The following is a 13,733-nucleotide window of genomic DNA, read 5'->3' as shown; positions in this document are numbered from 1 at the left end:
ACTTGTGCTTGAGGATATTGTAAGTATGTTTTCCTGTTTCCTAATTGAAAAAGTGGTACTGGCTCAATTAGATATGCATTTAACTGTGGTTAACGTATAGGATGATTATCAATATGGCTTGAGAAAGGTTCATAATACAGAATCCTATCTTTTGTCATGTCACGTTTGTGACTGCTTTCCATGTGGGTGCTCTCCTTGCCCTCTGGTGGCCAGAACTGGTGGCTGCTATGGACTGTTTTCTGCTGTCTTCCATGTTCCAGACTTCAGTGAGTCCGGTCCGGATTTTCCAGGTTGCCAGCCTTGCTCTGCTGGGTTGTTCTGGAACAGCACCCTTACTTGGCTGGTGATTTACTGCAGCTGTGGGTCAGCTGCTGAGGGGCTTATTAGCTTCTGTGAGCCTTGCTTGCTTTGGTATCAAAGGTCATCCACGAGTTCCTGGTGGTTTGTTGGAGTTCCTCTGAAAGTTTCCTTTGTGTTGGACCCTGCTTGCTTCCTGTGCCTGTGACCCTTGGCCTGGACCTGGACCTGGACTTTGCTTTCCGCCTGCCTATAGACTCTGGTTAGTTTATGGATTACCCGTGTTTGCTGCCGGCCCTTTGACCTTGCTGTGCTACTGGATAATGTTTACTGTCTACTTTTAAAGCCTCTTCTAGTTATATTCTGTGGTTCCTGCCTGTTGTGTTCAGCACTGCTTTCTGCTTGGGTGATTTGCCTGCCACTGCCGCTCCTCGACAGTGGCCCAAGGGTTCACAAACCTAGTTCCTGCTGTGAGAACGTGACATGTCAACTGTGAATGAGCTGTGAAGGGGATTAGACCAAGTTTGCTATTATTTGTATGTTACATTGGATCTCTCCACAGCATTTGACACAGATAATCAAGAGACTTTAATATGAAAACTGCATTTTTGTTGGCATTTTGGGAACCATACTTAATTAGTTTATTTCCTTTTTACACGGGTGAAAGAAGGAAGTTTGTTTCTGTAAACATTTTTTTTATCTCTCTGTTCGTTCTGTCCTGGTGGACAGTAGGACAGCCCTACCAGTATACTCTTTCCCTTTACATATGGAATTTCTATCCATAAGGATTCAACTGCTCAGCCTTTAGCTATGGGATTACCACAGGGATTGATTCTGTCTGCCAAAGTCTCCAGAGACCTGCTCTGGCCAGATCCAAAGGACTTTACTTAGTAATCTTCATCTTTCTTGACTTATCTCTTGCTTTTGACATTATTGACTACCATCTGCCCTTTGATACGGTGTCCTCTCTTGGTTTTTGGGATGTTCTGTCTTGGTTTTCTTCTTATCTCTTCCATTGCATTTTTAGTGAATGCTCTGGTGGATCCTCCTCTACTGCTATCCCACTATCAGTCAGTGTCATTTGGGTTTCTGTCTTGAGACCTCTTCTCTTTTCTCTCTATATTTATATCCTCATGGGTGTCAGTACCATCTTTACACCAATGACTTCCAGATCCACCTCTCCACAACAGAAATTTCACCAGGAATCCGGGCCCAAGTTTCAGCCTGCTTGTCCAACATTGCTGCCTAGATGTCCCACTGCCATCTGAAACTGAACATGGATGAGACTGGTCATCTTATCTTTCCCCCTAAACCCACCTCTCCTCTTCTCCATTGTCTTTATCTGTGGATGATATTGTCATCCTCTCTTTGACTCCTCTCTTTCTCTGCACATATCCAACAGACCGCTAAAACCTGTCATTTCTTCCTCTACCACATCACCTACGTTTATGAGCACAGTACCAAAATCCTTATCCACATTCTCATCCCCTCCCACTTAGATTACTGCAAATTGCTCTTTACAAGTTTCTCTCTTTTTCAATCTGTTCAAAATTCCTTATCTTCCACCAGTGTTGCTACACTCGCATTACCCTTCTACAGTCTATGCTCTAAAAATGGCAAAGATAAATCAAGATCAGGTACACATATGATCAGGTATACATATGTAATGAGTTTATCTTGTTGGGCAGACTGGATGGACAACACTGGTCTTTATCTGTCAACATCTACTATTTACTATGTTATCCTCTCCTCAAGTCATTTCATTGGCTCCCTATCCATTTCTGTATCAAGTTCAAACTCTTCTTAATGACTTACAAGTGCATTCATTTCTCTCCACCCTTTTCTTTCCCTACACCCCTCCCCACGGGTTCATCAGGTAAGTCACTCTGTACCCTTGTCCTCCACCTGTTATAGATTTCCTGAGTCAGTGCTTCATGATCCATCTCTTGTGCTATGCAAATCCAGGCTAAAATAAAATCATCTTTTTGATACTCCTTTTAACTCTTAACCCCTTATTCATCTGTTCAATACCCATGCTGTTTTAATCATTCCCATAATTAATGCAACTCCATTGTTTGTCCTGTTTGTCTTGAATAGACTGTAAGCTCTACTGAGCAAGGAATGTCTCTTATGTGCTTGTATATAGCACTGCATATATCTAATAGTGGTATAGAAATAAGTAGTAGTGCTCCTTGAATTGTAATAACTATTTTACACTTACCATCTCCCCTGGATGATGGGCTCATGAATTCATAATTTATTTGTTTTTTTTTTCATATAAAACCAGCAAAGAAATTCCAGCCATGTATGGTAAGTCTAATTTTCCCTGAAATGAGTATTTAACGTATTTTCTTAAGAATTTCTAAGGTGCTGAAGATGCAGTGTACAATGAGGAATAAGCACATTTTTTGTTGTTGTTATTGTGCAGTGCACCTCAGAAGTGTTACAAACTCAGCTGGATATGCCTTTTGAACTCTCTGAGCAACATAATGAATACTCTACTGTAGCACACTAATGAACTGAACTCAACGAACTGTCTTGTTAGTAAAAGCCAGGTTTCTACTAGGAAAACAAACTCAACCACCTCATTCTTTTCACCATTCAGAAAACTGCATTCATGAGCAGAACTGCCTGTTGTAAACACTTACTATAGCTAAAGGTTCTGCATTTAACAGTCAATTCATCAATGACAAGTTTCAGTGTTATTGTTAATTCATTTTCAATTCCAGTGTTTGACGTACTTTAACTGCCTTTATTTTACGGCTCTCAACTAAAGAGAGAGCCTACTAAGGGATATGCTGATACAGTAGGTGCCAGAAAACAATTCTAAAATTTGGTTAATCCACTCCACAGCCAAACCTAAAAACAGATACAGACGTCAAAATAAAGCTCATAGGCCCAGTTAAATTGCATTGATGAGGGAATATTCATCAGCATTTAACTGGTCATTGCCTCTGAATATACCCTCCAACAGTTAGTGCTGGGGCGATCTGGGGGAAGAAGCTTGCCTTTCGTCTCTAAACAATTTCCAGCACAATACCACTGTAGTCAATCCTACCAAATGGTTCAGTCCACTTATTACTTTTGCCACATCCAATATGCCTTCTGTTATGCCATCCAATATGGCTGCATAGTCTGTTGTTGAAGTATACAAGAGTTTTCCCTTGACAACGCGGTTAGATGTGAAACAGGCTCCTATCGGGATTATATGTATACCAAAGTTGAATTTGAATGCAGTCAAGAGACATCTATGAAGGACATAGTGCCGAATGTCACACTATGACCAAATCAAATTGCGGCTTTCAACAGTGCGAAGATAAGTAAAAAAAAAAAATTTCTGCACCGGTTGAAGTTCAAGAGTAGATTACTATTGTGAGATTGCAGAAGTGAATTATATGGATAGCACACAGAGAAAAATCAAGAAAAAATAACAAAAATATGAAGATATGAAAACGTGGCACTAACACTTTTATAATGTAAATACACTATAAGACACGAATGTTCAGCAAGTTCAGTGTACTATCGGAGGTTGGGGGCAGTCAATGATTATAAAAACCGGCACTAAATCAGAAGCTTGCTAACAGCGCGATACCTAGTGAATGTATGAGACGTCCCCTATTAAACAGTAATACTCCACATTGAGCTATTTTTGCACCACCAAACAGTTGTTGTATTTCTGTTAGGAGAAGCAGTGACCGGGTGAAGGATCCGAGTCCCTTTAAAACTACCACACTTAGTAAAGCAAATGTTTCTCAATCTCTTTGTTCTTAGCACTTGCTTAATAAAGATCTTTCCTAGAGATCGGGAGAAAATCCTTAATGAATTAGGCCCATGGTGGCTTTTTTCTCCTAACACTGTTTAAAATTAGATTTTATAATTTTCTAGAATGTATTATTGCTGCTGTGGCCTATCTTTCCATAGATCTTTTGTCTGAAGTCATTGTTCTGCTATTTCATTTTTTACCGCATGAGTCGCTGATGTCAACCAGCACAGTACAATCCCATTAGCGAATAAAGGTAACCAGGCCAAAACAACAAGTATTCTAAAAGTGCTGAGATGCAGCGCGCTAAGCACTAATTCTATAACATAACGCAATATCTTATAGTCCGCTATCTACCTTTCAGATCTATACAGATTATAAAAGATAAATCTAGAAATTACCAGAGTTTAACAACATATTACAACATAAAGTAAAATTCCCTTTAAAATTTACAATAAAGTCAATGACAAGGTAATAAATGACCAATAATGATTAATCTACAGAATTTAATACAAATTTCCTAAACAGGTATGTCTTAATCGTGTGCCTAAAATGTCTGTAATCTAAAGCAGAAAACATAAAATTCAAAATAGTTTTATCTAGTCTTGTCGCTTGGAAAGCTCTAATCACCTGAGCCTTTTTCTACCCTTTAAAAAGGGATAACTGAATAAATTGCAAGCTCTTGTGTCTCCCACTGAAGTTGAAAAGACAAAATGATTAGCAAAATGTAAGGGAGCTAGACCAAACACAACCTTATAAGTCAAACACAGAAATTTGAATAAGATTCTGGCATATATTGTTAGCCAACTACAGACCGGTAGCATCAATTCCACTGATTACTAAATTAATGGAAGGTATGGTAGCATAACAAGTTATGGAATTCCTAAACTCCTTCTCATTATTACATAAGTCACAATCCGGTTTCAGGCCCTGTTACAGCAGTGAGACAGTCTTAACGACTTTAATATCTAATTTTAGGAGAAAAATTAGTAGAAGCAGAAAAATTCTTATCCTACAATTTGATATGTCCAGTGCCTTTGATATAGTAGACCATGATATATTAGTGAAAATACTTGACAACATGGGAATATTTTTCAAAGGTTTCCTGAAGTTAAGAGCATTTCAAGTAAAATTCATATGCCTCATCTCCCTATCATGGACTCCTGTACGCAGTATGTCATAGGTTCTCTATTATCTCCTATCCTCTTTACCATCATCATGGCCCCACTTGGGCGGAAACTAAGAAAATGGCTTCAACGCCTTTATTTATATAGACGATGTGACTATTTACATATCTACTATAATAAAACTCACCCTCAACGTTCTGAAGACACTCAGTCACTCCCTGAAGGGTTCATGGATTCATAGTGGTGAAGCCACAACACTGACCATGTCTCTCTGCCCCGCCCTCGCATGACGGACCAATCAGAAAAAACACCCTCAACATTCTGAAACACAAAGGACCATCACAACACCGTTCCCAGGCAACACTAGGCAACGTAAGACGGACCAATCAGAGGAAACAACGTGACAATAAGGGAGGAGCATTCCCCAGCAGAATGGCTCATTATCTGTGCAGCATGGAGAGCACAGAACCACCGCTGGAACGAGAAGAATATTCCTGCTGTGGGTATGTGCAAAAATAGACCGGGGGGGGGGGGGGGGGAGAAATTTTTAAATGCCTAATGCCAGTACTGAAGAGTGCCAGAGGGCCTATAGCACAGACTATATTTGGGATCGCTTGACATGGAGTCAGAGGAGCCGGAAAACAACGTGCCCGTCACCATCTGGGACGTGGGCGAACAGGACAAGCTGCGGCCCAGCTGGAAGGATTACTTGTGACCCAGCCAGCAGCAAACAGCGACCAAGGACAGCACAGCACATCCCCCCAACCCCCAAGCAAAAAAACAAAACAAAAAAAGACACACATCAACAACCTGCACACACACCGCACCCTCACACACTCACACACATACACACACACAAAATAACTCTGTGACACATACACACACACACACAAAAAGCCACATGCTAGCGCCCGTTTCATTGGTTTCGGAAACAGGCCTTTTTTACTAGTCTTTCAATAATGATTTAAGCAAAATTTTTAATATTGTTAAAAGCAGGACTAGACCTGATAGAATCATGAGCATCCACCTTCATACTTGCCTACCTTTATTGGGGGGAATAACTGCTAATGGTGAAAGAATAATGGGCTCAAATGGGGGGGCAGGGAATGAGCCCTCTAGGATTTCCTCCCCTAATTTTTTCCACATCATATTTGAGCCATGCGTTTCTCTCAAAATCCCTATATACCACTAAAATAGTATGCATATAGGCCACATGGTCCAACCTGAGTAGCATTAGTCTGCCTCATTACATCGATCATCTTCATGACGGCCAACACCCAGTTAGGCATGGTTTGAGGAACTTTCTTTTCTCTATCCTGCATTGCATCTTCCCCATCACTGCTTTTCCCCTTCTTACATTGTTTTCCCTCTAATACCTAAAAGATATCAATGAGTAGGAAAAAGGAGAAGGATAAAAGTTCAGAGTATAGTTTCATGCAGGTGGATATGCTCCTTCCTGCCAGAGAGCCCTTTGCAGTTGTCCAGGAGAACTGCATGCAGAGTTATCCTGCTATGCGTCTTTTGGCGCAGTTATAGTGTGAACAGTCTGGCTGGTATGTCCACCCCAACTGTTGCCATGATTATTCCCATTCTGAAGATTCCCACTTGTCTGCTGCCCATCCCCTCTCGCTAGCCATTCTTCATGTTGGTCTCCTTCATGATGTTCCCAGGATGAGTGCAGATCTGTTGGGACCAGAGCTGTCGTGGACTTCCCAGTGTTCTGATTCTTTTTCTGGACATTGCTTGCATTTTCTTTTACTTGACCACAGTCTTGGGGTTTGGTTTCTTCTTCATCTAGGCTGTCCCTGGCTGTCGCTGCCTGTCTGCTGACTCTGCCCTGCTACTGATGACTCCATCTGCTTTTGAGATTTGGCCGCTCTGCTGTGATCCAGCAGCAGTAGTGCTGTTTTGCTCCTCTCCAAGGTTCCTGTTGGTTGAGATATCGGTGTTAAGACACCCACTGGATGGTCACCATCTGCTGAACTGAACTAATGCAAAACTGAGTAGTTTTTCAATCCTAAGATGGCTGCCATCACTCTAGGGCACAGATGCCAACTATAAAATGTCCACCATAAAAACACAGAAAAATGTAGGCAGATAAAGACCATATGGCCTATCCAGTCTGCCCATCATGTCATCTACTCTTTCTATCACTATCTTAGATATCCTATGTACTTGCCTCAAGATTTCTTGAATTCAGATTTTGTCTTCACCACTGGTAGGCCATTCTATGAATTCACCACCCTTTCCGTGAAGAGGTATTTCCTATCCCTTTTCATCTTCATCCTATGGCCCCTTGTTCCAGAGCTTCCTTTCAATTGAAAAAGACTCAGTAACTGTGCATTTATGCCGCATAGGTATGTAAATGTCTATCATATCTCCTTCTTCCTCCTTTTTTCCTATTTGTGTTTGCCCTGCTCCCAGCCCTTCAGTTGTGATCAAAGAACAGAAATATTTGTTAAGCAATTCCACCTCATCTTTATCAGCTTCTATATATTCCTCCCCCTCACCTTTGAGTCTCATAATGAGACTTCCGCAGTTCCGGCCAATCTCAATATGGCTGCCTGGTCACATGAATTGCCTGTTCTTAAGAGGTCCACACACAGCTAGTCTGGGGGGGGGGGGGGGGGAGGCGGGAGCAGAGATTCAGTCTTCAGCAAATCAGCAGAAAACACAGCAGTCCTATGCCCCCTTCAGAGATCAGACCCTGATTTTTTCCTTCCCCCCTCCCCCCACTTTTTTTTGGAACAAGATGTAGGAACAGTCACTAACACAGATGGCTCTGATCTGACCTTGGTCTTATGGTGCTGGTCAGAGTGCCTTCTACAACTTCTCCTGCTCTTCTAGTCCAGGCTCACTCTCTGGCTGCTGATTTCAGCTTGTTTTGTTCTTCCTTCAGCTGAGCCATGTGGTGCCATTTATAGAGGAGGTCATTCATAGAGGAGGTGGTGGCTAGTTAAAACCAAGGCAACCTGACAAGCAGGAAGCAAGCGTGAAGCAGAGGCAGCAAGCGCATTATATTGAATGTGTTATTTTATGATTTTATATTGTAAACCACCTAGAACTTGGGATAGCGCAGTCTAGAAACTGTGTGATAAATAAATAAATAAAAGGCCTAGGACTTCCAGGTGTTGGCCTTAAGAGCCATGGCCGGCTCCGAGTGTCCCCTGCATTCACAGCTCTGGTGACATCATCAACCCTTCTCACAGCTCCCGTGTTTTCTGGAAGCTGGACGCATCAGGGGGCAGGGCAAGGGGGCATGGCACCATGTTGTCATCAGCTGCCATGCGCCCTGGCCTATCGCCTCCCTAATATGACTGGCTCTAGGCTCCACAGGATAGGTTTTAGAAGCCCTGTCCCAGAAGACTTCCACCTTTTCCTCCCCTCATACAATTTCACTCCACAGATGTCATCAATGGTCTCTGAGGCCATGAAACAGCTCCTTATGCAGACATTACCAAGAAGCAGCACAGTTTTCTGATCTGTAGCCAGCTTAAGATGTAGAGACCTTAATCAGGAACTAAACCTAATTTGTTATGACATGTAGCTCTGTCTCTCAGTCATCAGTCTGGCTGTATATATACCTAGCCCCTCTAGTTCTGAATGACAGGAAAAAATTAGGTTAAACAGCTGTTTCAAAATAACTTTGGATATCTGTACTTCCATCACGAATATTATGATAATATATCAGGCTCATTTTCGAAAAGAAGGACGCCCATTTTTTGACACAAATCGGAAGATGGGGGTCCTTCTCACGTGGTCACCCAAATCGGTATAATCGAAAGCCGATTTTGGGCGTCCCCAACTGCTTTCCGTCATGGGGACGACCAAAGTTCACGGGGGCATGTTGGAGGCGTAGCGAAGGTGGGACTTGGGCGTGCCTAACACATGGACGTCCTCAACCCATAATGGAAAAAAAGGGCGTCCATGACAAGAACTTGGACGACTTTACCTGGTCCTGTTTTTTTTACGACTAAGTGACCAGATGATCTCCCCTTACTCCCCCAGTGGTCACTAACCCCCTCCCACCCTAAAAAAACATCTTTAAAAATATTTTTTTGCCAGCCTCAAAAGTCATACTCAGGTCCATCACAGCAGTATGCAGGTCCCTGGAGCAGTTTTAGTGGGTGCAGTGCACTTCAGGCAGGCGGACCCAGGCCCACCCCTCCCACCTGTTACACTTGTGGTGGTAAATGTGAGCCCTCCAAAACCCACTGTACCCACATCTAGGTGCCCCACTTCACCTGTAAGAGCTATGGTAGTGGTGTACAGTTGTGGGTAGTGGGTTTTGGGGGGCATTTGGGGGTTCAGCGCACAAGGTAAAGGAGCTATGTACCTGCGATCAATTTCTGAATTCCACTGCAGTGCCCCCCTAGAGTGCCCGGTTGGTGTCCTGGTATGTCAAGGGGACCAGTGCACTACAAATACTGGCTCCTCCCATGTCCAAAGGGCTTGCATTTGGTCGTTTCTGAGATGGGTGTTATTATTGCTGAAAATCAGAAACGAACAAGTCTAGGGACGACCATCTCTAAGCACGACCTAAATTTCAGGATTTGGGCGTCCTCGACCGTATTATCGAAATGAAAGATGGACATCCACCTTGTTTCGATAATATGGGTTTCCCCGCCCCTCCACCGGGATGTTTTGCAAGGACATCCTCAGCAAAACTTGGGCGTCCCTTTCGATTATGCCCTTCCATGTGTACTTCCCCAATTTGGAAATTCAAACAATGGCTAGCAGTGCCAGTTTTCCCTCTTTTCTCTTCTATCATACATCCACCACCTACATCTGTTCAGAGTGCAGGATCAGGCTACAAAAGAGGAGGAAGTGAATTTCAGATTAACTACTGTATTTTTCTTTTTTTTTAGTTCAATTGTTTTATTGAAAATTTTGAATATAACAATAAAACAATAGGAGGGAAAATTAAGAAAAGGAGGTACAAATATTATGTGAACATTATTAAACTGTTACCTAATATATATTTTCTTTTTCTTACTGGATTTAATCCAACACTGTTATAGGAAACCTAGGTTAGAGCAATTGCCTCCATAGACCTTTTGCTGAAATTTGCTCTTTCAAAGAAAATAAATAGAGCCAGAAAGTAACTGGCAGCTTAGTGCCTTTATAAGAGTACAGTGACCACAGCAGGTCAGTGACCTCCCATCCTCCCCCTAATGCTTTGAGATTAGTGCTTCCATGGATTTTGCTCACTATACTAAAATCAATGATACAGTGTGTATGTGGGTGTGTTTGGGGGGGGGGTGCTCTTGGGAGGCCTGTTATATTATATTAAAACAGAGTACATCACTGGGTGCAAACTGGTACCACCTCACTGTCTAAAAGCACCTTTCCAGAATTTACTGGAGCTTATTCTGACCTTCCCCTGGTGGTTCTCCGCAGAATCTTCATTCCCGAAAGGCAGCAGACTTTGCCTTCCCAAAGCCTGCTGCATTGCTCAAAGTCTTCTGCATGGTATCTTGCTGACTGTAACTGGAGCTCGCTAAATATCCCGTAGGCATCCTGAACTAGAAGACATAACCTGCAAAAACAAGTTTCATATCAGGGAGCTGCTCAGAACAATATATACATTCCAGAGCTAATGTACCATTTTAGAAGTAGGGATATGGTGTTAGTCCTTAAAAGAGGAGAACATTTGAGCAATTTATGCCTGTATTGGTTGTGTTCATTCACATGCATCATTTATGTATGATAAAGCACAATTAAGAAAAGCTGCAATGATCTGATTTCCATTTAAGTCATCCACAGGTAGTGATATGCTCCCATGTTACCTACAGGTAAACCCTTTACTGACTTAAAAGGCAGGCTGAAGTAAATAAAAAAACATTGCTGAGAGCAAATGTATTTAGCAAATGTATTTCTGGGGGGATTCACTTACAATGCAGACTGAATTTGTGCAGAATTCTGCATGGGGATAAGGTTTCAACACAGGCAGTGATGGTTTGCATGGTTTCACTCTCTTTCCACAGCAGCCAGACACCCAAATTTGGGTGGGCCTGGGCCCAAGATGGGTGGGCAGTAGAACTCCGCCTTGTCCCACAAGTCATTTGGTCTCTCCCTCTCTCAACTGCATGCCATATGGTCTCTCAAATATCCCCCCCCTCCCTCGCATACTTTTAAATAGAAGATTTTCACCGGAAGTGAGCAGCAACTAATACACTCTGCTCATGTTGGCCCCACAGCCTTTCCTCTGATGCAACTTCCTGTTTCCACATAGGTGGGAATACATCAGAGGGAAGGCTGTGGGGCCAGTGCGAGCAGCATGTATTAGTCACTTTTTGCTGCAGGTGAAAATCTGCTATTTACAAGGTATGCAGGAGGAACAGTTGTTGGGAGTTTTCGGCTGGTGGAGCTTGGGGATCCCTGCCAGACACATCATAAGTGTGCTGCCACTGGGGGGCCTGAGCCCAAAGTGGGTGGGCCCTTGTCTATGCCACTGTTCCACAGCACACTGATTGCACGGCAAGGAGGAGATGAGTGGTTGCACATCAGGCTGCCACCTCCTCTGCTGCCCTGGGTCTGACTTGAGCCACAGGATACAGTATAGCATTGTGGTGCAAATCAATTTGACTCCAGGCAGAGTAGGCAGCCACACCTGACGTAGCTGTTCTTCTTCTTGCCATGCATTGGTAAAAGGACAGCAAGTGGGCATTGCAAGGGGATTTGCCACAGAAAGCAGGACAACACATTGAAGGGAAAGGGAATGGGATTTGATATACTGCCTTTCTGTGGTTTTTGCAACTACATTCAAAGCGGTTTACATATTATATACAGGTACTTTGTTTGTACCTGGGGCAATGGAGGGTTAAGTGATTTGCCCAGAGTCACAAGGAGCTGCAGTGGGACTCGAACCCAGTTCCCCAGGACCAAAGTCCACTGCACTAACCACTAGGCTACTCCTAGTTTGCTTTGAGTGGAAGCACAACAGGGGTTTTGCAGGGGAAATGAAAGAGCAGCTGAAGGGGATTGCTCCTGGCTGGAGGAGGTAAACTGAAGGGGCTTGCCACAGAGGGAGACAAGGAGAAAGCTGATGCAGATTTATGGTGGTGGGAGAACAAACCATGGGGGGGTATGTATAGGAGGGGGAGCAAGGAAGCTGGGGGTATATGTGCCTGGGTAGGGAAAACTCAGGGGAAGGAGAGAGTGTGAGGAGGGAGAGAGTTTGGGAAGACAGCGAACTGGGGGCCTTATTTGGATTTAGGGAGAGAAAACAGGGTAAAAAGGGCTAGGAAGAGACTGTGGAGTTTGTGTAGGCATTGGGAGAAAGAACTGAGGACAAGACAGGGCTGGGGCCTTACTGGTGGGGGGAGGGTATATATATTCAGGTCTTCAAGTCTCTTCTCTTACATCTTCTGACACAAACTCCATATTACTTTGGTCACCTTCCTTTGAACTACTTCTTTTTATATCCTTAGCAAAATATAGCCTCCAAAACTGAATGCAATCCTTCAAGCAGGGCCTCATCACCTCCTTCTTTTTGAATGGCGTATCAAGATGAGGTTTGACAGCTCAAATTTCATTTGGTGCGAGAAAAAGCATGATATTCTCAGTGCTGCTATCTAGACAACAAAAGTCAAAAAGAGGTCCTACTGCACTCACAGAGTGATCACAGTGTCCTATAATGGAATAGGTATCCCCCAAATGATAGGTGCTTAGGTGGGGATTAAATCACCTCTGACGTCATAGAATTCAATTTAAAGCTGTACTCAATGAGACAAAATGCTACCACACATAGGCAGGAATTTAGAAGACCAAGATCTCAGTTCCTAGGAGTCACTGAGGCAAGACGTTGAATGTTTGCACATATAAAATAACTAATTCCAAAACTTTGGATCACATTTTCTTATGGAAATAAAAACACATTTAATAATAGAGGTGTTGAAATACATCACAGGAGTTCGAATGAACAGTGGAAAGTACAGAATTTTATGAGACCCTGAAACTCCGATCAGAAAGATAAAACTAAAAGCAGCATAATAACACTGTTCCTCTTCTGCTCAGATCTTGCAATCTCGATGTCATAAGAACACAATAAATAAGAACCAAGACAGTGTTCAGATATCACAGCTCCAAAATTACATCCTTCCCAGAATCCAGATTACAGTGGACTTTACTCATCCACCATGGCAACAATCAGTTTTTTGTGCTGTGGCCGTGCCAAAAACCTGACTTGGGGTAAAAGAATGTTTCTCAAGATAATCAAGAAATGCAGCACATATTTTCTAAAATGTTAGCTATTAAAGGAAGATTCAAAACAGGACGGGAATACACAAGAAGTGCAGGGTCCAAGTTAGGTTTCTTAATTAATAGATAATTTGTTTCCAATAAATTGGGACATAACATTGGGTAAAACTGGTCTAAATCATTTGATGAACTGTATGTAGTAAATCCAGCAATTAATTTTTTTTAAACTATATTAAGCGGGCAACGAGTCAGATGGGGAGGTAACCAGTTTCATAGAAGCCAGGACCTTCTCAGAAGCCTAAGGTAAGATACAATTAAAATCTGGATAGTTTCTCACAGGGAAAAAG

At 42.7% G+C, this 13,733-nt stretch overlaps 1 protein-coding gene across 2 annotated transcripts in view; it reads right to left on the bottom strand.

The window, feature by feature from the left end:
• Positions 1-13,733, bottom strand: part of SPIDR (scaffold protein involved in DNA repair) — a 602,511-nt gene that overhangs the window by 96,832 nt on the left and 491,946 nt on the right. For both annotated transcript variants that reach the window (XM_030214124.1, XM_030214131.1), the window contains exon 11: positions 10,562-10,723. In XM_030214124.1, coding sequence (XP_030069984.1) covers positions 10,562-10,723 — 162 coding nt within the window. The remainder of the gene's footprint in view (positions 1-10,561; positions 10,724-13,733) is intronic.

This window comes from Microcaecilia unicolor, chromosome 1 (assembly GCF_901765095.1).
Source record: "Microcaecilia unicolor chromosome 1, aMicUni1.1, whole genome shotgun sequence".
Classification (NCBI taxonomy): Eukaryota; Metazoa; Chordata; class Amphibia; order Gymnophiona; family Siphonopidae; genus Microcaecilia; species Microcaecilia unicolor.
The sequence above is the reverse complement of the archived record's forward strand: the minus strand, read 5'-3'. Positions and strand labels throughout refer to the sequence as shown.